Genomic DNA, 22,781 nt, shown 5'->3' with positions numbered 1-22,781 from the left:
GAGCGGATCTTAAACGCAGGCCGCGCCCCAACCAATCAGCAGGCGAAGGACCAGCAGAAGCCACGCCCCCTTGCAGCACCACATATGGGGGCGTGGTCAATTCCAAGCCCCGCCCCGCCGCTTTGCCCTAAGGGGAGGGGGCGAGACCCCGCCTTGATCCCCCCAAAAAAAGCCACGAGCACCCCCAGATCAGGGTCACACACACAGACACAGCACAGGCTGGACACAGAGGGGCTTTACTACCCCCCACAAGAACCGCGGGTGGGTCCCCAGGGGCTCCCAGTGGTCTGGGGAACCCCGGGGGGATCCCAGGGATTTTGGGGGGGTTCCTGGGGGTCCCTATGAGGCGGAGTCGGAGGCCTCGGAGCTGTCCTTGACGTCGGTGCTCTCGGTGGTCTCGCTGACCTCGCTGACGTCTTTGCTGTCGCCCCCTCCATCCTCGTGGTGCTGAGATCCCGTGGAGGGGTTGGAGGGAGGCCCCCCCGAGCCGCAGACCCCATCCCCACCCCGAGGGGGCTCGGCGGGGGCCAGGGGCCGGCCTCGCTCCTTCTGCTCCATCTGCCTCCTCAGCTGGGCAGGGGTGAGGCAGAGAGGGGGTTAAAAGAGGCCAGGAAAGGGGGTGGGAGCCCCCCCAGATCCCAGGGGGGCTGTACCTCATCTGCCATTTGGGTGAGGTCCCGTTTCATGGCGTACGCGTCCTCCCCATCCGCGTAGTACTTGGGCTCCACCTCGCTGATCCTGGGGAGCGATTTGGGGGGCTCACACATGAGGGTGTGCCCCCCAAACCCCACCTTTCCTCCTGCATCTCCCCCTCAAACCTCCTTTCCCCCCTGCCCCAGACTCACTGGAAGTTGAGGGTGTTGGAGTAGAGGTGCAGCGCTGCCCGGTTGCTGCCAAGGACAAACGGGGGGGTTATTTTGGGGGTGGTCCCGGGGTTCTAGGGGGGATTTGGGGGGTCGGGGGAGGGGGGTCTCACCTCTTGCGGACGTGCAGGGACACGTATTTGGCATTGAAGTTCTCGATCATGGCCCGGGATGCCTGGTCCATGAGTTTCTGTGCCAGCCCCAGGCGCCGGTGCGAGCGTTTCACTGCCTGGGGAGGGCCCAAAATGGGCTGGGGACACCCCAAAAAACTCCCAGGGCACCCCAGAAACAGTCAAAGAGCCCTCAGGGCACCCCTAGACCCAGCCAAGGGACGGTGGGAATATTTCAGGACCAAAATTGGGAGACCAAAATTGGGAGACCAAAATTGGCTGGAGATCCCAAAACATCTGTGAGATGCCAGAAACCAGTTGGGGAACCCCAAAATTCCCACAATGGGCTTCCAAAAACACCAGGGTAGCCCCAAAATCAACCCAGGTGGAAGTTGTTTCACTGTCTGGGGGTCCCCAAACATCCTGGGGGTGAGCACCTCAAACCCACCCAAGACACATTAAAAAAAACCCAATTGCACCCCAAAAACCACCCCACACCCCTGGGACATCCCCAGACTGGTTCCCAAAAAGCCCCCAAAGCCTCAGGACCCCTCCATGAGACCCTCAGAGGCCAACAAAGACCCTAAAAGAGCACCCCAAAACCCTCCAAGCAACCCTGAAGTGCATCCCAAGAGCTCAGACCTCATCCAAAAGCCCCCAAAGACCATCAAGGAACGCCCCCCAGTGCTCAGGCTCCCTCCAAGAGCCCACTAAACCCCTCAAGAAACCTCCCAAACTCTCCTGTGACCCTAAAGACCCTCAAGGAGCCCCCCAAAACCCTCTGACCTACTCCCAACCCCCCATAACCCCTCTGCCTCACCAGCGATGTGATATGTCCATGTGGGACATCATCGGGATCTTCCTCCCTGTGCAAGCACAGAAAGGGGGTGAGGGGGTGCTGAGACCCCCAAATCCCACCAGCAACACCCCCCACGACCCCCAAAAACCCCAGGAGAAAGGGGGGAAGGGCCCCCCCACCCCACACTCACATCTTGGCCAGGACGTATCCCACGATCTTCCCGTTCTCATCCTCGGCAATGTACGAGAGCTGAGGAGGGAAAAGGGGGTGAGGGGGGGTCGGGTGTTCCTGGGGGGGAAAATTCCAGGTGTTCCTGGGGGGGGAATTCAGGTGTTCCTGGGGGAGGGGAAAGGATCCAGGGGGTCCTGGGGGAGGGGAAAGGATCCAGGAGGTCCTGGAGAGGGATCAGGGTGCACAGCAGGGACTCGATCTGGCTGTTCCTGAGGGGGATCCAGGGAATCCTGGGGAGGGATTTTGGGGCCCTGGGGAAAGATCCAGGTGTTTGAAGTGGGGGGAATTCCAGGGGGAGTCACAGTGACTCTGAGGAGGGGGATTCCAGTGTTCCAGGGGGGGTCTAGGAGCCCAGTGAGGGAATAATCGAGGTGTTCTAGGGGGAATTCAGGTGTCCTGGGTGAAAATTTAGGGTGTCCCAAGGTCCTAAGTGTTTCAGGGAGAGACTGAGGGACACCTGGGGGGGAATCCAGGTACCCTAGGGGGCAGGTTGAGGGGTTAGATCCAGGAATCAGGAAGGGGAGGAGGGAGCCAGGTATTCCAGGGGTGGATCCAGAGCCACACCTGAGGCCAGGAGAGGCCGTGGTAGAAGTAATACTTCATCTGGTAGTTCTCGGGCAGGCAGAGCAGGTTGCAGTGCTGCATGTTCATCAGATCCTCGGGCTGCCGGGCGGAGGCGGAACCAGGGCACGGGGGAGTCACCCCGGAACCGGCCCCGGTGCTCCCCAACACCCTCAGAGCCCCCTCCAGGGCACAGGACCCACCTCAGAGCCCACAGAGAGTACCGAGAGCCGGTACTGCCCCTCAGAGCCCCCAGAAAGTACCGAGAGCCGGTACTGCCCCTCAGAGCCCCCAGAGAGTACCGAGAGCCGGTACTGCCCCTCAGAGCCCCCAGAGAGTACCGAGAGCCGGTACTGCCCCTCAGAGCCCTCAAAAAGTACCGAGAGCCGGTACTGCCCCTCAGAGCCCCCAGAGAGTACCGAGAGCCGGTACTGCCCCTCAGAGCCCCCAGAGAGTACCGAGAGCCGGTACTGCCCCTCAGAGCTCCCAGAGAGTACCGAGAGCCGGTACTGCCCCTCAGAGCCCCCTCCAGGCCCCGGTGTCCCCCTCATACCCCGGTACCCCTTCCCAAAGAGCGGGGACCCTCTGTAAGACCCCGGTTCTCCGTTTGAGGCGCGGTAAAGCACCGGTTGGAACCCAGTCCCGAACTCAAACGCTTCATAAAACCCCAGTTCCCCCCTCTCAGGGCTCGGTGTTTCCCTCACACCTCCCCCCAGGGCCCGGTATCACCGTCAGATCCCTCTCCGGTCCCCGGCTGCCCCTCATCGAGCCCCGGCTGCGCCTCCCTGTCCCCCCCCGGGCCGCCCACCCGCGCGTTGCGGATGTTCATGGTTGTGGCCACCCGGTCCCGTTCGCGTTTCCCGATCCTGGTCCCACTCCCGCTCCCGGCTCCGTTCCCGGTCCCGGTCCCCTCACGAGCCGCTTCCGCCGGAAGTTCCTTCTCGGCCAATCAGCGTTGAGCCCGCCCACCCGCTCGTCCCGCCATACTGACAGGCACCTTAGCCAATCAGCGGCGGGAGGGAGGTGCCAAGCCCCGCCCCACTGTCACCTTTGCTCTCAGCCAATCAGAGAAGAGTTCCACGCGTGCCCCGGGGCGAGTGGGGGGCGGGCTTTGCCCTCTCCCACCCTCCCCACCGTCCAATCACGTCCGGTAGTGCTGATGATTGACAGAGACAGGAGCCAATGGGAGATAAGGGAGGTGGGGCAGCGCAGGGCTCGGAGGCCGCGTGGGCGAACACGTTTTATTGGGATGGGGGAGGGACAGAGGGGCCCGGGGGGACTCGAGCAGGTCCCCACGCCCGGGGGGCTCGGGATGGGCCCCCCACACCTGAGCAGGGTCCCCATCGCGGGGTTTCCCAACTTCCTGAGGAGCCTCATGGCCACATTCCAGGGTTTTGCCCCCAAATCCCAGGGTGTCCCCATTCATGTGTTGTCCCCACTCGGGGTGGTGGCTGCGTCCACTCAGGAGAGACTGTCCCCACTCATTCGGTGCCCCCAGTCCGTGTCCCCGCAGCGTTCCCATCCTGGAGTGTCCCCAGAGAGCATCCAGCCATAGCGTCCATCCCCGCTCTCTGTCCCCAGCGTGACCCCAGAATTTGGGGCTGGGGGTGGGGGGATCCCCCAGACTCAGGGCTGCATGCGCAGTGCCCCATCCAGCCTCACCACCTCCCCATTGATCATGGGGTTCTCGGCCAGGGCCTGCACCAGGTGGGCGTACTCAGCAGGGTCCCCCAGCCGCGACGGGAAAGGCACTTGCTGTCCCAAAAACTTGCGGACCTTCTCGGGCAAACCGGCCAGCAGCGGGGTGGAGAACAGCCCTGGGGAACCCCAAACACAGGGAGTGAATCAGGGCACTCCCCCTCCTCACCCTGCCCCCCCAGGTGCCCCCCTGGCCCTACCTGGGGCGATGGTGACCACACGGATGCCCAGCGGTGCCAGGTCCCGGGCGATGGGCAGGGTCATGCCCACGATGCCGCCCTTGGAGGCCGAGTAGGCTGCTTGACCCACCTGTGGGGAGGATGTGTGGCCACTTCAGCGTCCCCTGACACCCCTGGTGGCTCCCAGTGTCCCTGGGGGTCCCCTACCTGCCCCTCAAAGGCGGCCACGCTGGCGGTGTTGACCACGAGCCCACGGTGGCCGTCGGTGTCCGGCTTGTTCTGGCTCATCAGCTGCGCGCTGAGGCGGATCACGTTGAAGGTCCCCACCAGGTTCACCTGCAGGAGGGAGAAAGATTTGGGTGGGGTCTTGTGGACATCCCCACAGCCCCCAAACACCCCCCAAAAAGTCCCCACATCTACAGCCAGCTCACCCCTCATTCACCCCACTGACCACAGACACCCCAAAATGTCCCCACATCTACAGCTGGCTCACCCCTCATTCACCCCACTGACCACAGACACCCCAAAATGTCCCCACATCTACAGCTGGCTCACCCCGCATTCACCCCACTGACCACAGACACCCCAAAATGTCCCCACATCTACAGCTGGCTCACCCCTCATTCACCCCACTGACCACAGACACCCCAAAATGTCCCCACATCTACAGCTGGCTCACCCCTCATTCACCCCACTGACCACAGACACCCCAAAATGTCCCCACATCTACAGCTGGCTCACCCCTCATTCACCCCACTGACCACAGACACCCCAAAATGTCCCCACATCTACAGCTGGCTCACCCCTCATTCACCCCACTGACCACAGACACCCCCCATCCCATTGTCCAGGCACCCCCAAACCCCAAACTCACGTTGATGACCCTCTGGAAATCCTCCAGGTCATGAACTTTGTCCTTTTTGCTGTTGTAGGTCTTGACGGCGATGCCGATGCCGGCGCAGTTCACAGCCAGGTCCAGGCGGCCAAATTGCTTCTGGGCCACGGCCAGCGCCGCCCCCACCTCCTCGGGAGAGGTCACCTGGGGGCGAGGGGACACCGAGGGCGGTGTCACCGCTGGGGGCACGTTGGGACATGGCTGGGGTGGCAGCATTGGGGACAGTGTGGGGTGGGTGTGACTCGGGGGGTCAGGGTGGTCCCGTATCGAGGGGTGGCACCAGGGGGGTCAAGGCAGCCCCCACCCCCTCAGCTGAGGTCACTTGGGGACAAGGGGGGGGTGTCACCAGAGGGGTCAAGGTGAGATGTCACCAGCAAGGTCAGGGTGACCCCAACTCCTCAAGGTCACGCTGGTGCCAGTTTGAGGGTGGGGGGATGTCACCAGTGGGGTCAAGGTGGTCCCCACCTCTCTGGCCATGGCCTTGACCTCATGTGTGGGGTCAAGCGGGCTCCACACCAAGGCGGGATGTCACCTAGGGGGTCAAAGGTCACCAGCGGGGTCAAGGCAGCCCGATGTTGAGCTGGGGGATGTCAAGGTGGAGAAGCCCCCACAATTCCCCCCCCGGTGCTCACATCAGCGGGGGCGAAGGCGCAGTGCTCGCCCAGCTCCTGGGCCAGCTGGCCCCCGCTGGACGAGGGCAGGTCCAGCAGCACCACGCGAGCCCCGTGCTGCACCAGCCGCTCCACCGTGGCACGGCCCAGCCCGGAGCCACCGCCGGTCACCAGCGCCACCAGCCCCTGGGGGAGGGGACAGAGAGAGAGGGGGGGGTCAGCGAGGAGGGGAGACCCCCGCACACATCCCCGGGGGGCTGCGGGGTCCGGGGGGGGGGGGGTCCCGGTACCTTCACGTTGCGAATCGCCGCCATCGCCGCCGTTCGGCCAATGCCCGAGGGGGGCGGGAACGGGGAGGGAACGGGAGGGACAAGGGAGGGAGTGGGGAGGGAACGGGGAGGGACAAGGGGGGGGTCGGGAGGGACAAGGGAGGGATGGAGGAGGGAACGGGGAGGAGCGGGGAGGGACAAGGGAGGGACAAGGGAGGAGAGGGGAGGGACAAGGGAGGGAATGGGGAGGGACCGGAGGGACAAGGGAGGGACAAGGGAGGGAGTGGGGAGGGACAAGGGGGAGGTCGGGAGGGACAAGGGAGGGGCGGGAGGGAACGGGGAGGGACAAGGGAGGGACAAGGGGGGGTCGGGAGGGACAAGGGAGGGGCGGGGAGTGACCGGAGGGACGGGGAGGGACAAAGGAGGAGAGGGGAGGGACAGGGGAGGGACAAGGGGGGAGAGGGGAGGGACAAGGGAGGGAACGGGGAGGGACAAGGGAGGGACAAGGGAGGGAAAGGGAGGGAGTGGGGAGGGACAAGGGAGGGACAAGGGAGGGGCGGGGAGGGAACGGGGAGGGACAAAGGGGGGGTCGGGAGGGACAAGGGAGGGACAAGCGAGGGACAAGGGAGGGGCGGGGAGTGACCGGAGGGACGGGGAGGGAACGGGGAGGGAACGGGGAGGGACAAGGGGAGGGACAAGGGGAGGGACAAGGGGGGGAATGGGGAGGGACAAGGGAGGGATGGAGGAGGGAACGGGGAGGAGCGGGGAGGGACTGGGAGGGAACGGGGAGGGACCGGGAGGGAACGGGAGGAGAGGGGAGGGACAAGGGAGGACGGGGAGGGAACGGGAGGGACAAGGGGAGGGACAAGGGAGGGAACGGGGAGGGACAAAGGAGGGAACGGGGAGGGACAAAGGAGGAGAGGGGAGGGACAAGGGAGGGACAAGGGAGGGACCGGGGAGGGACAAGGGAGGGACAAAGGAGGGAACGGGGTGGGACAAGGGAGGAGCGGGGAGGGACCGGAGGGACAAGGGTGGGACAAGGGAGGGAACGGGGAGGAGCGGGGAGGGACAAGGGAGGAGTGGGAGGAGAGGGGAGGGACCGGGAGGGAACGGGGTGGGACCTGGGGACACCGGAGGAGGGACCTGGGGACACCGGAGGAGGGACCTGGGGACACCGGAGGAGGGACCTGGGGACACCGGGGGAGGGTCCTGGGGACACCGGGGAATGACCGGGGGTTGGGCCAAAGGAGGGTTCGGGGGGGACACCGTGGGCTGGACCGAGGGAGGGACGGGGGTGGGACCGGCAGGGACGGGGGACACGAGTGGGGAATCCCAGGGACAAGAGGGTTCCCGGCTCCAGGGAGGGGGACCAGGGGGATGTCCGAGGGTCAGGGGTGGCCGGAGGGGTCCCATGGGGGGGGTCCCGACCCCTTTTTCCTCCTCACCCCCAGCACTGAGGACCCCAAGAGGCGAAAATTTGGATCCCCAAAGGGACAGGATTGCGACATTCCAGGGGAGGGGGGCCAGCACCCCAAAGAACGGGGATGGGGACCCCTGAGGGGACAAGACCCGGTCCCCAGGGGGGTGGGACTGGGATTCCCAGAGGGATAATTCCAGTCCCCCCCCCAAATTGTGACTCCCTAGAGGACAAGGTCACCGGGGGAGGGGGAGGTCACCACTCCAGGACTGAGAACGGTCCCAGGACCCCCAGGGGGATACGGCGGAGTCCCCAAGGTGACGGGGTCAGGTCCCCACTGGGGGGGCCCCGCTGGCCCCCCCTTGTCCCTCCCAGCCCGGCCAACAGCCAGGGTATAACGTTACCTGCGACCTTCCCGGGGGGCACCGCCAGCACCCGCCGGGCCCCCCCACCCCACAAATGGAGGAGAAATCCCCCAAAATCCCAGGTACGAGGGACTGCGGTGAATTCCCAGGGGCTGGGACAAGGCACAGTGACCGCGGGGACACTGAGCGGGGGCGGGGGCAGAGGCAGGGACATGGCGGCGACATCGGAGCCGCTGGCAAGGACCCCCCTTCCCCCCCCCGGAAAAAAAAAAAAAAAAAAAAAAAAAAAGTGGGTGCCCCTTCGCACCCCTGGAGTGAGACGGGGATGTGAAGGGTGGGGGGAGAGGGGGAAACCCCCCCAAAAAACACCCACGGAGGGGAGATTTCCCCACTCAGGGCAGGTTGTTCTACCCCAATTTGGGGTGCGGGAGGGTTTGTGGGGGTGCGAAGGTAATTGGGGTGGTTTGGGGGGTGGTAAAAACGCTGTTACCCCCCCCCCCCCAACCCCCCCCTCCCCGCAGCCTCCGTGCCCCAGTTCACCAACTGCCCCACCATGGTGATACTGGTGGGGTTACCTGCCCGAGGCAAGACCTACATCTCCCGAAAACTCACCCGCTACCTCAACTGGATCGGCACCCCGACACGGGGTGAGTGATTGTGGGGTGCGGGGGGGGCGTCCCAAAGATTTGGGGATCCCCCCTGAACCCCCCCCCCCCCCCCCCACCTGGGGTCCCTCTGCAGTGTTCAACGTGGGGGAGTACCGCAGGGAAGCCGTGCCCAGGTACAAGAATTACGAGTTTTTCCGTCACGATAACCCCGAGGGGGTGGAGATCCGCAGGTTAGAGGGGGGGTTTTGGGGAGGGGAGGAATTTTTGGGGTATATTTGGGAGGTCAGAGCTGCACCCCCCAAATCCCCAAATCCTCAGGCACTGCGCTCTGGCTGCTCTGAAGGACGTGCGCACCTACCTGAGCTCTGAGGAGGGGCAGGTGGCGGTAAGACCCCCTCCCCACAAAAAATCAACCCCTCCTATGAACAAACCATCCCCCCCAAATATTTGGAGGGGTTCAAATTTCTCTCCCGACCCCTCTCGAGGTGTTCGATGCCACCAACACGACGCGGGAACGCCGGGATGTGATCCTGCAGTTCGCCAAGGAAAACGGGTACAAGGTGAAATTTGGGGGGGTCAGGAGGTGTTTTGGGGGGGGGTCTTGATTTGAGGGGGTGGAAATGCTGCTTGGGGGGGTCTTGAGCACCTTGGGGGGGTAGAATTGTTTTTGGGGTGCTCACAGGATGGGAGGGGATTGATTTGGGGGTGCCACGGGATGAGAAGGGTGATGCTGTTTTGGGGGTGTCCTCGTTATGGTTCAGGGGTATCCACAATTTTGGGGTGTGGCACTGATTTGGGAGGGCGTGGAGGGGGTGGTGACAATGATTTGGGGGTGTGACAACATGGGGAGGAGGGGTGGCACCGACTACAGCACATTGGGGGGACGCTTGCAGTGATTTTGGGGGGGGGGGTGACAGGTTTGGGGTGCTCACAGCATGGTGGGGACAGCGACAATGACTTGGGGGGTGTTGGCACTGATTTGGGGGTGTCCCAAATTTTTGAGGGGTGGTGTGGAGGTGCCACAGCTTGGGGTGGGGGTGGTGACACTGTGGCACTGATTTGGGGGTGTCCCAAATTTTTGAGGGGTGGTGTGGAGGTGCCAAAGCTTGGGGTGGGGGTGGTGACACTGTGGCACTGATTTGGGGGTGGTGGCACTGATTTGGGGGTGTCACAGCATGGGAAGGGGGTGGTGGCACTGTGGCACTGATCTGGGGGTGTCCCAAATTTTTGGGGGTGGTGTGAGCAGTGACACTGGAGGTGCCACAGCTTGGGGTGGAGGTGGTGACACTGTGACATTGATTTGGGGGTGTCACAGCTTGGGGTGGGGGTGGTGACACTGATTTGGGGGTGTCACAGCAAGGGGAAGGGGTGGTGACACTGTGACACTGATTTGGGGGTGTCACAACATAGGAAGGGGGTGGTGGCACTGATTTGGGAGTAGTGACACTGTGGCACTGATTTGGGGGTGTCACAGCATGGGGAAGGGGTGGTGGCACTGTGACACTGATTTGGGGGTGTCACAGCATTGGAAGGGGGTGGTGACACGGATTTGGGGTTGTCACAGCATGGGGAAGGGGGATAGTGACACTGTGACACTGATTTGGGGGTGTCACAGCATGAGGAAGGGGTGATGACAGAGATTTGGAAATGTCACAGCATGGGGAAGCACTGTGACACTGATTTGGGGGTGTCAGAGCATTGGAAGGGGGTGGTGACACTGTGGCACTGATCTGGGGGTGGTGGCACTGATTTGGGGGTGATGGCACTGATTTGGGGGTGTCACAGCAAGGGGAAGGGGGTGGTGACACTGTGGCACTGATTTGGGGGTGTCACAGCATGGGAAGGGAGTGGTGACACTGTGACATTGATTTGGGGGTGTCACAGCAAGGGGAAGGGGGTGGTGACACTGTGGCACTGATTTGGGGGTGGTGGCACTGATTTGGGGGTGTCACAGCATTGGAAGGGGGTGGTGACACGGATTTGGGGGTGTCACAGCATGGGGAAGGGGTGGTGACACTGTGACACTGATTTGGGGATGTCACAGCACGGGAAGGGGTGGTGGCACTGTGGCACTGATTTGGGGGTGGGGGTGGTGACACTGATTTGGGGGTGTCACAGCATGGGGAAGGGGTGGTGTTACTGTGGCACTGATTTGGGGGTGTCCCAAATTTTTGGGGGTGGCATAGGCAGTGACACTGGAGGTGCCACAGCTTGGGGTGAGGGTGGTGACACTGTGACATTGATTTGGGGGTGTCACAGCATGGGAAGGGAGTGGTGACACTGTGACACTGATTTGGGGGTGGTGGCACTGATTTGGGGGTGTCACAGCATGGGGAAGGGGTGGTGACACTGTGGCACTGATTTGGGGGTGTCCCAAATTTTTGGGGGTGGTGTGGAGGTGTCACAGCTTGGGGTGGGTGTGGTGACACTGTGTCACTGATTTGGGGGTGGTGGCACTGATTTGGGGGTGTCACAGCATGCGAAGGGGGTGGTGGCACTGTGGCACTGATTTGGGAGTGTCACAGCATGGGGTGGGGGTGATGGCACTGTGGCACTGATTTGGGGGTGTCACAGCATGGGGAAGGGGTGGTGACACTGTGTCACTGATTTGGGGGTGGTGGCACTGATTTGGGGGTGTCACAGCATGCGAAGGGGGTGGTGGCACTGTGGCACTGATTTGGGGGTGTCACAGCAGGGGGAAGGTGGGGTGACACTGTGGCACTGATTTGGGGGTGTCCCAAATTTTTGGGGGTGGCATGGGCAGTGACACTGGAGGTGCCACAGCTTGGGGTGAGGGTGGTGACACTGTGACACTGATTTGGAGGTGTCACAGCATGGGAAGGGGGTGGTGACACTGTGGCACTGATTTGGGGGTGTCACAGCATGGGGAAGGGGTGGTGGCACTGTGGCACTGATTTGGGGGTGGTGGCACTGATTTGGGGGTGTCACAGCATTGGAAGGGGGTGGTGACATGGATTTGGGGGTGTCACAGCATGGGGAAGGGGTGGTGACACTGTGGCACTGATTTAGGGGTGTCACAGCAGGGGGAAGGGGTGGTGACACTGTGGCACTGATTTGGGGGTGTCACAGCACGGGGAAGGGGGTGGTGACACTGTGGCACTGATTTGGGGGTGTCACCGCACGGGAAGGGGGTGGTGACACTGTGGCAGTGATTTGGGGGTGTCACAGCATGGGGGAGCCACTGGTGCCCCCCCTTTTCCCCTCCCCCCAGGTTCTGTTTGTCGAGTCCATCTGTGACGACCCCACCATCATCGAGGAGAACATCAAGGTGAGACCCTGGGCTGGGGGGTGTGACAACAGTGACCTGGAGGTGACAACAGTGACCTGGAGGTGACAACACAGGCTGGGGGGGGGTGGGGGAAGCTGCGTGCACCCCCAAAAACCCTGCTCCCCCCGATTCCCCAGCAAGTGAAGCTGAGCAGCCCCGACTACAAGGGCCGCGCGCAGGACGAGGCTGTGGCCGATTTCCTGAAGCGCATCGAGTGCTACAAGGCCACCTACGAACCCCTGGATGACGAGCTGGACAGGTGACCCCCACCCCACGTCCCCCCCAAACCCTGCCAGGCCTGTCCTGACCGAGTTACCCCCGCAGTGGGCTGTCCTACATCAAGATCTTCGACGTGGGGCTGCGGTACCTGGCGAACCGGGTGCAGGGCCACGTGCAGAGCCGCACCGTTTATTACCTGATGAACATCCACGTCACGCCCCGCGCCATCTACCTGAGCCGCCACGGCGAGAGCCAGCTCAACCTGCTGGGCCGCATCGGGGGCGACTCGGGGCTGTCCCCTCGTGGCCAACAGGTGGGGACAGAGGCAGCTCAGCCTGTGGGGACATACCTGGGGGACTGGGGACACACCTGGGGGACTGGGGACACACCTGGGGGACTCAGGAATGTACCCACACACGGCTCAGCCTGTGGGGACACACCTGGGGGACTCACAGATGTCCCCAACAGGCACCAGGTGGAGCTCAGAGCCAGCTCAGCCTGTGGGGACACACCTGGGGGACTGGGGACACACCTGGGGGACTCAGGAATGTACCCACACACAGCTCAGCCTGTGGGGACACACCTGGGGGACACAGGGATGTCCCCTCGTGGGGAACAGGTGGGGACAGAAACAGCTGAGCCTGTGGGGACACACCTGTGGGACTCAGGGCTGTCCCCTCCTGGGCACCAAGTGGGCTCAGAGCCAGTTCAGCCTGTGGGGACACACCTGGGGGACTCAGGGATGTCCCCCCACACAGCTCAGCCTGTGGGGACACACCTGGGGGACTCAGGGATGTCCCCTCGTGGGCAACAGGTGGGGCCAGAAACAGCTCAGCCTATGGGGTCCCACCTGGGGGACTCAGGGATGTCCCCAACAGGCACCAGGTGGAGCTCAGAGCCTGTGGGGACACACCTGGGGGACAAAGGGATGTCCCCCCACACAGCTCAGCCTGTGGGGACACACCTGGGGGACTCAGGGATGTCCCCTCGTGGGCAACAGGTGGGGCCAGAAACAGCTCAGCCTATGGGGTCCCACCTGGGGGACTCAGGGATGTCCCCAACAGGCACCAGGTGGAGCTCAGAGCCAGCTCAGCCTGTGGGGACACACCTGGGGGACTCAGGGATGTCCCCTCGTGGGCAACAGGTGGGGACACAGTCAGCTCAGCCTGTGGAGACACATCTTGGGGCTCAGGAATGTATCCCACAGATGCCAGGTGGGGTTGGGAGAGGGACAGAGCCAGCTCAACCTGTGGGGACACATCTGGGGGACTGGGGACACACCTGGGGGACTTGGGGATGTCCCCAACAGACACCAGGTGGAGCTCAGAGCCAACTCAGCCTGTGGGGACACACCTGGGGGACTCAGGGATGTCCCCCCCCACAGCTCAACCTGTGGGGACACACCTGGGAGACCCAGGGATGTCCCCAACAGGCACCAGGTGGGGACAGAAACAGCTCAGCCTGTGGGGACACACCTGGGGGACGCGGGGATGTCCCCTCGTGGGCAACATGTGGGGACAGAGGCAGCTCAGCCTGTGGGGACACATCTGGGGGACTGGGGACACATCTGGGGGACTCAGGGATGTCCCCCCCCCACAGCTCAGCCTGTGGGGACACACCTGGGGGACTCAGGGATGTCCCCAACAGGCACCAGGTGGAGCTCAGAGGCAGCTCAGCCTGTGGGGACACACCTGGGGGACTGGGGACACATCTGGGGGACTCAGGGATGTCCCCTCGTGGGCAAGAGGTGGAGCTCAGAGCCAGCTCAGCCTGTGGGGACACACCTAGGGGACTAAGGGATGTCCCCAACTGGCACCAGGTGGAGCTCAGAGCCAGCTCAGCCTGTGGGGACACACCTGGGGGACACAGGAACATACCCACACACATGCCAGGCGGGGTTGGGAGGGGATCAGAGCCAGCTCAACCTGCTGGGCCGCATCGGGGGCGACTCGGGGCTGTCCCCTCGTGGCCAACAGGTGGGGACAGAAACAGCTCAGCCTGTGGGGACACACCTGGGGGACTCAGGGATGTACTCCCACACATGCCAGGTGGGGTTGGGAGGGGATCAGAGCCAGCTCAGCCTGTGGGGACACACCTGGGGAACTCAGGGATGTCCCCAACAGGCACCAGGTGGAGCTCAGAGGCAGCTCAGCCTGTGGGGACACACCTGGGGGACACAGGGATGTCCCCTCGTGGGCAACAGGTGGGGACAGAGGCAGCTCAGCCTGTGGGGACACATCTGGGGGACACAGGGATGTCCCCTCGTGGGCAAGAGGTGGAGCTCAGAGCCAGCTCAGCCTGTGAGGACACACCTGGGGGACTCAGGAATGTCCCCCCAATAGGCTCCAAGTGGGCTCAGAGCCAGCTCATCCTGTGGGGACACACCTGAGGGACTCGGGGATGTACCCACACACGTGCCAGGTGGGGTTGGGAGGGGGACAGAGCCAGCTCAGCCTGTGGGGACACACCTGGGGGACTCGGGGATGTCCCCAACAGGCACCAAGTGGGCTCAGAGCCAGCTCAGCCTGTGGGGACACACCTGGGGGAACCTCAGGATTGTCCCCTCGTGGGCAACAGGTGGGGACAGAGGCAGCTCAGCCTGTGGGGACACACCTGGGGGACTCAGGATGTCCCCCCACCCAGGCACCAATTGGGCTCAGAGCCAGCTCAGCCTGTGGGGACACACCTGGGGGACTCAGGGATGTCCCCCCACACAGCTCAGCCTGTGGGGACACACCTGGGGGACTCAGGGATGTCCCCCCACACAGCTCAGCCTGTGGGGACACAACTGGGGGACACAGGGATGTACCCCCCACATGCCAGGTGGAATTGGGAGGGTGTCAGAGCCAGCTCAGCCTGTGGGGACACACCTGGGGGACTCGGGGATGTTCCCCCACACAGCTCAGCCTGTGGGGACACACCTGGGGGACTCGGGGATGTCCCCCCCCACATGCCAGGTGGAGCTCAGAGCCAGCTCAGCCTGTGGGGACACACCTGGGGGACTCAGGGATGTCCCCAACAGGCACCAGGTGGGGCTGGGTGGGACAGGTGAGCTGTGGGGTGGCACTAAGGAGGTAATCCAGGTAATCATCGCCCAGAAAGGAGCAGCCCCAACGCTCCCCATCCCCTGCTGTGGTGTGAGGGCTGTGCAAGCCACGCCCAGTAGCCAAACCCCTCTCCCAGTATGCCCAGGCGCTGGCCCAGTTCATCCGCAGCCAGGACATCCGGGAGCTGAAGGTGTGGACCAGCCACATGAGACGCACCATCGAGACCGCCGAGGCGCTGGGCGTGCCCTACGAGCAGTGGAAAGCCCTCAACGAGATCGATGCCGTGAGCCACGCCCCTTTTTTGGGGATTGGGGAGACACCCAAAGACCCCTCCCCATGTCCCCAACGCTGCTGTCCCCCCCACAGGGGGTCTGTGAGGAGATGACCTACGAGGAGATCCAGGAGCACTACCCCAAGGAGCTGGCGATGCGGGATCAGGATAAATACCGCTACCGCTACCCCAAGGGAGAGGTACCCCCAAAATCCCCCTGGGGAGGGGGGCAGGGGGCTGGGGACACCCCCTAATCCCCCTCCCCAGTCCTACGAGGACCTGGTGCAGCGGTTGGAGCCGGTGATCATGGAGCTGGAACGGCAGGAGAACGTGTTGGTTATCTGTCACCAGGCTGTCATGCGCTGCCTGCTGGCCTATTTCCTGGACAAGAGCGCGGGTGAGGCCTTGGGGACACTCAGGGGACACTCAGGGGACACTCAGGGGACAGCCCAGACCTGCTGTGCCCACCTCGTTCTCTTAACCCATCCCAGATGAGCTGCCCTACCTCAAGTGTCCCCTGCACACGGTGCTGAAGCTGACCCCTGTGGCCTACGGTGAGTGCCCCCAAAAAGGGGATTGTTCCCCTGTGTCCCTCCCCAAAATGGGGACAATTCCCTCCTAAATAGGGACTGTCCCCTCAGAGTCCCTCCCCAAAATGGGGACAACCCTAAAAACGGGCTGTCCTCTCAGAGTGCCTCCCCAAAATGGGGACAATTCCCCTCCAAAAAGGGGATTGTTCCCCCTATGTCCCTCCCCAAAATGGGGACATTCCTCCCTAAATAGGGACTGTCCCCTCAAAGTCCCTCCCCAAAACAGTGACAAATATCCCCCCAAAAAGGGGATTGTTCCCCCTTGTGTCCTTCCCCAAAATGGGGACAATTCCCTTCTAAATAGGGACTGTCCCCTCAGAGTCCCCTCCCCAAAACAGGGACAATATCCCCCCAAAAAGGGGATTGTTCCCCCTTGTGTCCTTCCCCAAAATGGGGACAATTCCCCTCTAAATATGGACTGTCTCCTCAGAGTCCCTCCCCAAAATGGGGACAACCCTAAAAAAGGGATTGTACCCACGGAGTCCCTCCCAGAAATGGGGACAACCCTAAAAAGGGGCTGTCCCCTCAGAGTCCCTCCCCAAAATGGGGACAATATCCCCCCAAAAAGGGGATTGTTCCCCCTTGTGTCCCTCCCCAAAATGGGGACAATTCCCCTCTAAACAGGGACTGTCCTCTCAGAGTTCCTCCCAGAAATGGGGACAACCCTAAATAGGGACTGTCCCCTCACAGTCCCTCCCAGAAATGGGGACAGTATCCCCCCCAAAAAGGGACTGTTCTCTATGTCCCCCCCAAAATGGGGACAATTCCCCCCAAAAAGGGACTGTTCTCTATGTCCCCCCCAAAATGGGGACAATTCCCCCCAAAAAGGGGCTTGTTCCCCCTTTTGTCCCTCCCCAAAATTGAGACATTTCCCCTCTAAAGGGGACTGCTCCCCTCAGAGTCCCTCCCAGAAATGGGGACAACCCTAAAAAGGGATTGTACCCTCAGAGTCCCTCCCCAAAATGGGGACAACCCTAAAAAGGGGCTGTCCCCTCAGAGTCCCTCCCCAAAATGGGGACAAATATCCCCCCCAAAAAGGGCATTGTTCCCCCTGTGTCCCTCCCCAAAATGGGGACAATTCCCCCCCCAAAAAGGGACTGTCCTCTCAGAGTGCCTCCCCAAAATGGGGACAATATCCCCCCAAAAAGGGGATTGTTCCTCCTTGTGCCCCTCCCCAAAATGGGGACAATTCCCCCCTAAATAGGGGCTGTCCCCTCAGAGTCCTTCCCCAAAATGGGGACAACCCTAAAAAGGGATTGTTCCTTCAGAGTCCCTCCCCGAAATGGGAACAACTCCCCACAAAAGGGGACTGTTCCCTGTGTCTCTCCCCAAAATGGGGACAAATATCCCCCCCCAAAAAGGGGATTGTTCCCCTGTGTCCCTTCCCAAAATGGGGAAAATTCCCCCCTAAATAGGGACTGTCCCCTCAAAGTCCCACCCCAAAACAGGGACAATATCCTCCCAAAAAGGGCATTGTTCCCCCTTGTGTCCCTCCCCAAAATGGGGACAATTCCCCCCCAAAAAGGGACTGTCCCCTCAGAGTTCCTCCCCAAAATGGGGACAACCCTAAAAAGGGACTGTCCTCTCAGAGTGCCTCCCTAAAATGGGGACAATTCCCTCCTAAATAGGGACTGTCCCCTCAGTCCCTCCCCAAAGGGGGGACAACCCTAAAAAGGGGCTGTCCCCTCAGAGTCCCTCCCCAAAATGGGGACAAATATTGCCCCAAAAAGGGGACTGTTCCCCCTATGTCCCTCCCAGAAATGGGGACAACCCTAAATAGGGATTGTCCCCTCAGAGTCCCCTCCCCAAAACAGGGACAATATCCCCCCAAAAAGGGCATTGTTCCCCCTTGTGTCCTTCCCCAAAATGGGGACAACCCTAAAAAAGGCATTGTACCCACGGAGTCCCTCCCAGAAATGGGGACAACTCTAAAAAGGGACTGTCCCCTCAGAGTCCCTTCCCAAAATGGGGACAATCCCCCCCTAAATGGGGACTGTTCCCCACTAGGTGACCATCTCTTATAGGGTCCCAGCATAAAAAGGGAACAACCCCGGTAACCCAGCTGAAAAGGGGGACAACTGCCCCCCAAAAAGGGGCTGTCCCCTCAGAGTCCCTCCCCAAAACAGGGACAATATCCCCCCAAAAAGGGATTGTTCCCCCTTGTGTCCTTCCCCAAAATGGGGACAATTCCCCCCTAAACAGGGACTGTCCTCTCAGAGTTCCTCCCCAAAATGGGGACAATATCCCCCCAAAAAGGGCATTGTTCCCCCCTGTGTCCCTCACAGAAATGGGGACAACCCTAAATAGGGATTGTACCCTCAGAGTCCCTCCCAGAAATGGGGACAACCCTAAATAGGGACTGTCCCCTCACAGTCCCTCCCCAAAATGGGGACAATTCCCCCCAAAAAGGAGCTTGTTCCCCCTTTTGTCCCTCCCCAAAATTGAGACATTTCCCCTCTAAAGGGGACTGCTCCCCTCAGAGTCCCTCCCAGAAATGGGGACAACCCTAAAAAGGGATTGTACCCTCAGAGTCCCTCCCCAAAATGGGGACAATTCCCCTCTAAAAAGGGACTGTCTCCTCAGAGTCCCTCCCCAAAATGGGGACAACCCTAAAAAGGGCATTGTTCCCCCTTGTGTCCTTCCCCAAAATTGAGACATTTTCCCCCTAAATAGAGACTGTCCCCTCAGAGTCCCTCCCCAAAATGGGGACAACCCTAAATAGGGATTGTCCCCTCAGAGTCCCTCCCAGAAATGGGGACAACCCTAAAAAAGGGATTGTACCCACAGAGTCCCTCCCAGAAATGGGGACAGTATCCCCCCCAAAAAGGGACTGTTCTCTATGTCCCCCCCAAAATGGGGACAATTCCCCTCCAAAAAGGGGATTGTTCCCCTGTGTGCCTCCCCAAAATGGGGACAATTCCCCTCCAAAAAGGGGATTGTTCCCCCTATGTCCCTCCCCAAAATAGGGAAAATTCCCCCCTAAATAGGGACTGTCCCCTCAGAGTCCCTCCCAGAAATGGGGACAACCCTAAATAGGGATTGTCCCCTCACAGTCCCTCCCCAAAACAGGGACAATATCCCCCCAAAAAGGGGATTGTACCCCCTTGTGTCCTTCCCCAAAATGGAGACAATTCCCCCCTAAATAGGGACTGTCCCCTCAGAGTCCCTCCCCAAAATGAGGACAACCCTAAAAAGGGATTGTTCCTTCAGAGTCCCTCCCAGAAATGGGGACAACCTTAAATAGGGACTGTCCCCTCACAGTCCCTCCCCAAAATGGGGACAATTCCCCCCTAAAAGGGGACTGTTCCCTGTGTCCTCCCAAAATGGGGACAATCCCCCCCAAAGCCCCCCAAGTCAGGTCCCTTCTTCCCCTGGACCAGGGTGTGAGGTCGAGTCCATCTTCCTCAACATCGAGGCCGTCAACACGCACCGGGCACGACCCCAGGTGAGGCCCCCATCCCCAAATCCACCCCAAAAAGGGGGTGCAGACATCATTAACCCCCCCATAAACTGTTAAATTTTGGGGAGATTCCCCCCCAAAACTCCACATCTTCACCCCACAGAACGTCGACATCAACCGCACCGCAGCTGACGCGCTCAACACCGTCCCTGAGCACTTCTGAGGGGACAAGGGGAGCCCCCACCCCAAAAATTAAACCTTGTACAACCAAAAACTGAGCATGGAGATCGAGGTGCTGTACAAAAATGGGGTGTCTTGATTTTGGGGGGCTGTACACCAACGGGGTGTCTTTATTTTGGGGGGCTGTACATCAACAGGGGGTCTTTATTTTTTGGGGCTGTACACCAACAGGGTGTTTTTATTTTGGGGGGTCAGGGGTGGAAATTGAGGGGCTGTACAACAATGGGGTGTCTTTATTTTTTGGGGCTGTACACCAACAGGGTGTCTTTATTTTTTGGGGCTGTACATCAACAGGGTGTCTTTATTTTTTGGGGCTGTACACCAACAGGGTGTCTTTATTTTTTGGGGCTGTACATCAACAGGGGGTCTTTATTTTGGGGGGTCAGGGGTGGAAATTGAGGGGCTGTACAACAATGGGGTGTCTTTATTTTTTGGGGCTGTACACCAACAGGGTGTCTTTATTTTTTGGGGCTGTACACCAACAGGGTGTCTTTATTTTTTGGGGCTGTACACCAACAGGGTGTCTTTATTTTTTGGGGCTGTACATCAATGGGGTGTCTTTATTTTTGGGGCTGTACACCAACGGGGTGTCTTTATTTTGGGGGGCTGTACACTAACAGGGTGTCTGTATTTTTTGGGGCTGTACACCAACAGGGTGTCTTTATTTTGGGGGGCTGTACACCAACAGGGTGTCTTTATTTTTTGGGGCTGTACATCAACAGGGTGTCTTTATTTTTTGGGGCTGTACACCAACAGGGTGTCTTTATTTTGGGGGGTCAGTGGGTGGCCTCAGCCTGGGCTTCAGCATACTGGCTTGCCCAGAACGTGGGGTCCTTGCCTTGTATCTGAGTGAGAGAAAAATGGGGGAGTGGGCATTAAACAGAGCCTTGGAGCCCCCCCTCAAAACCCAGAGATGCCCTCCCCCCCAAGATGGCCTCACCTTCGCCACAAATTTCAGCACATCCATTTTGGAGGTTTCCTTCTGTGCCCGTGGGCCCCACTGGTACTTGAACTCGGGGGGGTCCGTCAGGGGGATGGGGGTGATCTCCAGGTACCTGCAGAGGGATGGGTGGTGACCCCTCCCCAGCAGGTTTTGGGGTACCCCAAGGGGGTGTCCAGCGCTCCCCAGCCCCGGCAGGGACCCCTCGAGCCGTGGGGTGTGTGGGGGGTGCAGCTTTGCTCTGCGGTGTGGTATAAACAGCCCGGCCAAGGCTGGCGCCGAGGCTGCTCTGGGCACACCGGGAGGGATGGGGGACACCCCAAAAACCCCTCCCCAAAAAATCCCCCAACTCACTTCTGCCGCACAAACTCCTCCGTCACCAGCTTGCGAACGTCCCCGAACACGCTGTGCTGCTTCCTGAGGATGGGGGTTTAATGAGGGGTGGTGCTGAGCCCCGTCCCCCCCAATCCCCCCATATCCTACCCTGGGTACACACGGAGCCGATGCAGGAATTCCCACACAGCACCTGGAAAAGGGGGAGCAGTGAGCAGAAGGCAAAGGGAAAGTGGGGCAGGGGGGTTTGGGGGAGGACTCACTGTCTTTGACTGAGTTGCCCTTCATGAAGATGAAGCTGAGGATGACTAAGAGGAGCCCCATCTTTTCCTTCTCCTTCTCCCTGTGGCACACACGGAGTGTCAGCCGTATGGGTGAGGTGGGGGAGACACAATAATGGAATTCCCCCCCAAAATTACCCCCCCTTACCTGCACAGGTACTGGCCCTCAGCGCGGGGCAGGTTATTTCTGAGGATGTAAATGTGGCGTTTGGTGTCGATCTCCACCAGCTGCAGCCCGAACACCTGCGGGAGGACGGGGGTTAATCCACGGGGTGTTTCCCCACAAAACCCTCCCCCCCTCCCCTACCGTGCTCCCCACACCTCCTGCAGGGTCTCGCCTGCCCTGTTCACGATTTCCGAGTAGGCATCCCTGTATTCCCGGATTATATTCTTCAGAATGTCTACAAGAAACAAGGAACCCTTGAGGGAGCGTGGAGCGCTGCGCTCCCCACAGCCACAGAAGATTTAGGGGTGTAAACGCCCTGGAAGGGGGCTCCCCTAAACGTACCTGCCCTCTTGATAGGAACCTTCTTCTGGTCCTTCACAAGCAGGAATTGAACCAGCTCACTCACCTGGGGGGGAATGAGCAGGGAAGGCCATGAGGAGGCCGATGACAGAAGAATGCAGACACACGACCCCAGCAGCGGGTAGAGAGGGTTTCACCGTAACTCACCTTCTGGTTCACCTGCTCCTGGGAGCGCCGCTCCACCTGGGTCGGGAGCGTATCATCCTCCCCATCGGTCACCTGAGGGAAAAGAACAGGACAAGCGGGGGAAGTTGATGTTAGGGAAGGGACTAAAACCGAGAGGGGGCGAATAGGAGGAGCCAGGCGGGAAGGGGGGAGTAGATGAGGGGAGAACGGGGCAGCAGCCTCTCACCTGAGAGCAGCCGAGCCCTTTGCTTCGCTTCCGCTGGGACATTTCTCATTGCAATTCTGAAAAGAAAAAAAGCACCGTGAGGGCTAAGCCCACTGCAAAAGTATCCCTAAGGCCGTCCTCCACATCCCACCTTCAGCAGGGCGGCAGAGATCCCCCGCAAGGCCCGGCCAACGATCCGGCACGGACACCAAACGCCACAAACAACCCCGACCGTGTCCGCCGGCGACTGCACAGGCCCCGCCCACAGCCGCCGACCCCGCCCACAACGGCACCGCTTCCCATTGGCCCAGGCCCCGATTAGCCCCGCCTACCACGCCACTCTCGCGTCATGATTGGCCAAAAGCCCGAGCTCGCCCCGCCCCCCGCGTCTCGCGCTCCAGACTCCCCCCGCCCCTTCCTGCCCTCAGGTGGCGAAAAAAGCGGGAAAAGAGCCGCACGCGCGCCCCCCCCTCGCCCTCACGGCAGCAAAATGGTGCTAAGCGCTGGAAAAAACCGCAAAACACCGCAAAATGCCCCGTAATGGCCCATTTCACCCTTTCCTTCGCCTTCACAGCTATTATTCGAAGCACCTGTGCTGCCGCCACCACCTGTAACGCGCTACCGGGGCCTTTCCCCCAGGCGGTGGGAGAGGTGGCAAAATGGCGGCGGGAGAGGGGGCAAAATGGCGGTGGCTGAGGGGGTAAAATG

General features: G+C 61.0%; 4 protein-coding genes across 5 annotated transcripts; 1 reads left to right on the top strand and 3 right to left on the bottom strand.

Annotated features, from left to right (window-relative positions):
- Positions 1 to 217: 217 nt before the first annotated feature.
- On the bottom strand, positions 218 to 3,673 carry NAA10 (N-alpha-acetyltransferase 10, NatA catalytic subunit). The gene is made up of 8 exons (XM_033083614.2): positions 3,373 to 3,673; positions 2,568 to 2,666; positions 1,963 to 2,021; positions 1,794 to 1,839; positions 977 to 1,092; positions 846 to 890; positions 654 to 738; positions 218 to 570 (listed from the first exon to the last, which is right to left on the bottom strand). Exons 1-8 carry the CDS (start codon positions 3,391 to 3,393, stop codon positions 340 to 342), a joined length of 702 nt encoding a protein of 233 aa, XP_032939505.1. The 5' UTR covers positions 3,394 to 3,673; the 3' UTR covers positions 218 to 339.
- A 76-nt stretch (positions 3,674 to 3,749) lies between these two features.
- Positions 3,750 to 6,300, bottom strand: HSD17B10 (hydroxysteroid 17-beta dehydrogenase 10). Its single transcript, XM_033083610.1, has 6 exons — positions 6,238 to 6,300; positions 5,969 to 6,133; positions 5,316 to 5,480; positions 4,649 to 4,777; positions 4,463 to 4,571; positions 3,750 to 4,381 (listed from the first exon to the last, which is right to left on the bottom strand). Exons 1-6 carry the CDS (start codon positions 6,259 to 6,261, stop codon positions 4,191 to 4,193), a joined length of 783 nt encoding a protein of 260 aa, XP_032939501.1. The 5' UTR covers positions 6,262 to 6,300; the 3' UTR covers positions 3,750 to 4,190.
- A 1,291-nt stretch (positions 6,301 to 7,591) lies between these two features.
- Positions 7,592 to 19,784, top strand: PFKFB1 (6-phosphofructo-2-kinase/fructose-2,6-biphosphatase 1). Its single transcript, XM_033083591.2, has 14 exons — positions 7,592 to 8,120; positions 8,520 to 8,645; positions 8,740 to 8,836; positions 8,925 to 8,991; positions 9,092 to 9,166; positions 11,839 to 11,895; positions 12,033 to 12,154; positions 12,220 to 12,427; positions 15,298 to 15,444; positions 15,528 to 15,632; positions 15,700 to 15,829; positions 15,924 to 15,986; positions 19,403 to 19,467; positions 19,586 to 19,784. Exons 1-14 carry the CDS (start codon positions 8,093 to 8,095, stop codon positions 19,643 to 19,645), a joined length of 1,350 nt encoding a protein of 449 aa, XP_032939482.1. The 5' UTR covers positions 7,592 to 8,092; the 3' UTR covers positions 19,646 to 19,784.
- Positions 19,785 to 19,870: 86 nt separating this feature from the next.
- On the bottom strand, positions 19,871 to 22,351 carry LOC117009361 (non-structural maintenance of chromosomes element 3 homolog). 2 transcript variants are annotated; one of them, XM_042780098.1, is made up of 12 exons: positions 22,225 to 22,351; positions 22,095 to 22,150; positions 21,890 to 21,961; positions 21,725 to 21,788; positions 21,538 to 21,617; positions 21,365 to 21,459; positions 21,199 to 21,278; positions 21,086 to 21,128; positions 20,957 to 21,019; positions 20,603 to 20,717; positions 20,413 to 20,507; positions 19,871 to 20,018 (listed from the first exon to the last, which is right to left on the bottom strand). In XM_042780098.1, exons 2-11 carry the CDS (start codon positions 22,134 to 22,136, stop codon positions 20,439 to 20,441), a joined length of 723 nt encoding a protein of 240 aa, XP_042636032.1. In that variant the 5' UTR covers positions 22,137 to 22,150; positions 22,225 to 22,351; the 3' UTR covers positions 19,871 to 20,018; positions 20,413 to 20,438. The 2 variants fall into 2 exon arrangements, with proteins under 2 accessions (XP_042636032.1, XP_032939503.1); XM_033083612.1 differs by lacking the exon at positions 19,871 to 20,018 and having other exon boundaries at positions 20,333 to 20,507.
- Positions 22,352 to 22,781: the final 430 nt, after the last annotated feature.

The sequence above is a fragment of the Catharus ustulatus genome, chromosome 32 (genome assembly GCF_009819885.2).
Source record: "Catharus ustulatus isolate bCatUst1 chromosome 32, bCatUst1.pri.v2, whole genome shotgun sequence".
Lineage (NCBI taxonomy): Eukaryota > Metazoa > Chordata > Aves > Passeriformes > Turdidae > Catharus > Catharus ustulatus.
The sequence above is the reverse complement of the archived record's forward strand: the minus strand, read 5'-3'. Positions and strand labels throughout refer to the sequence as shown.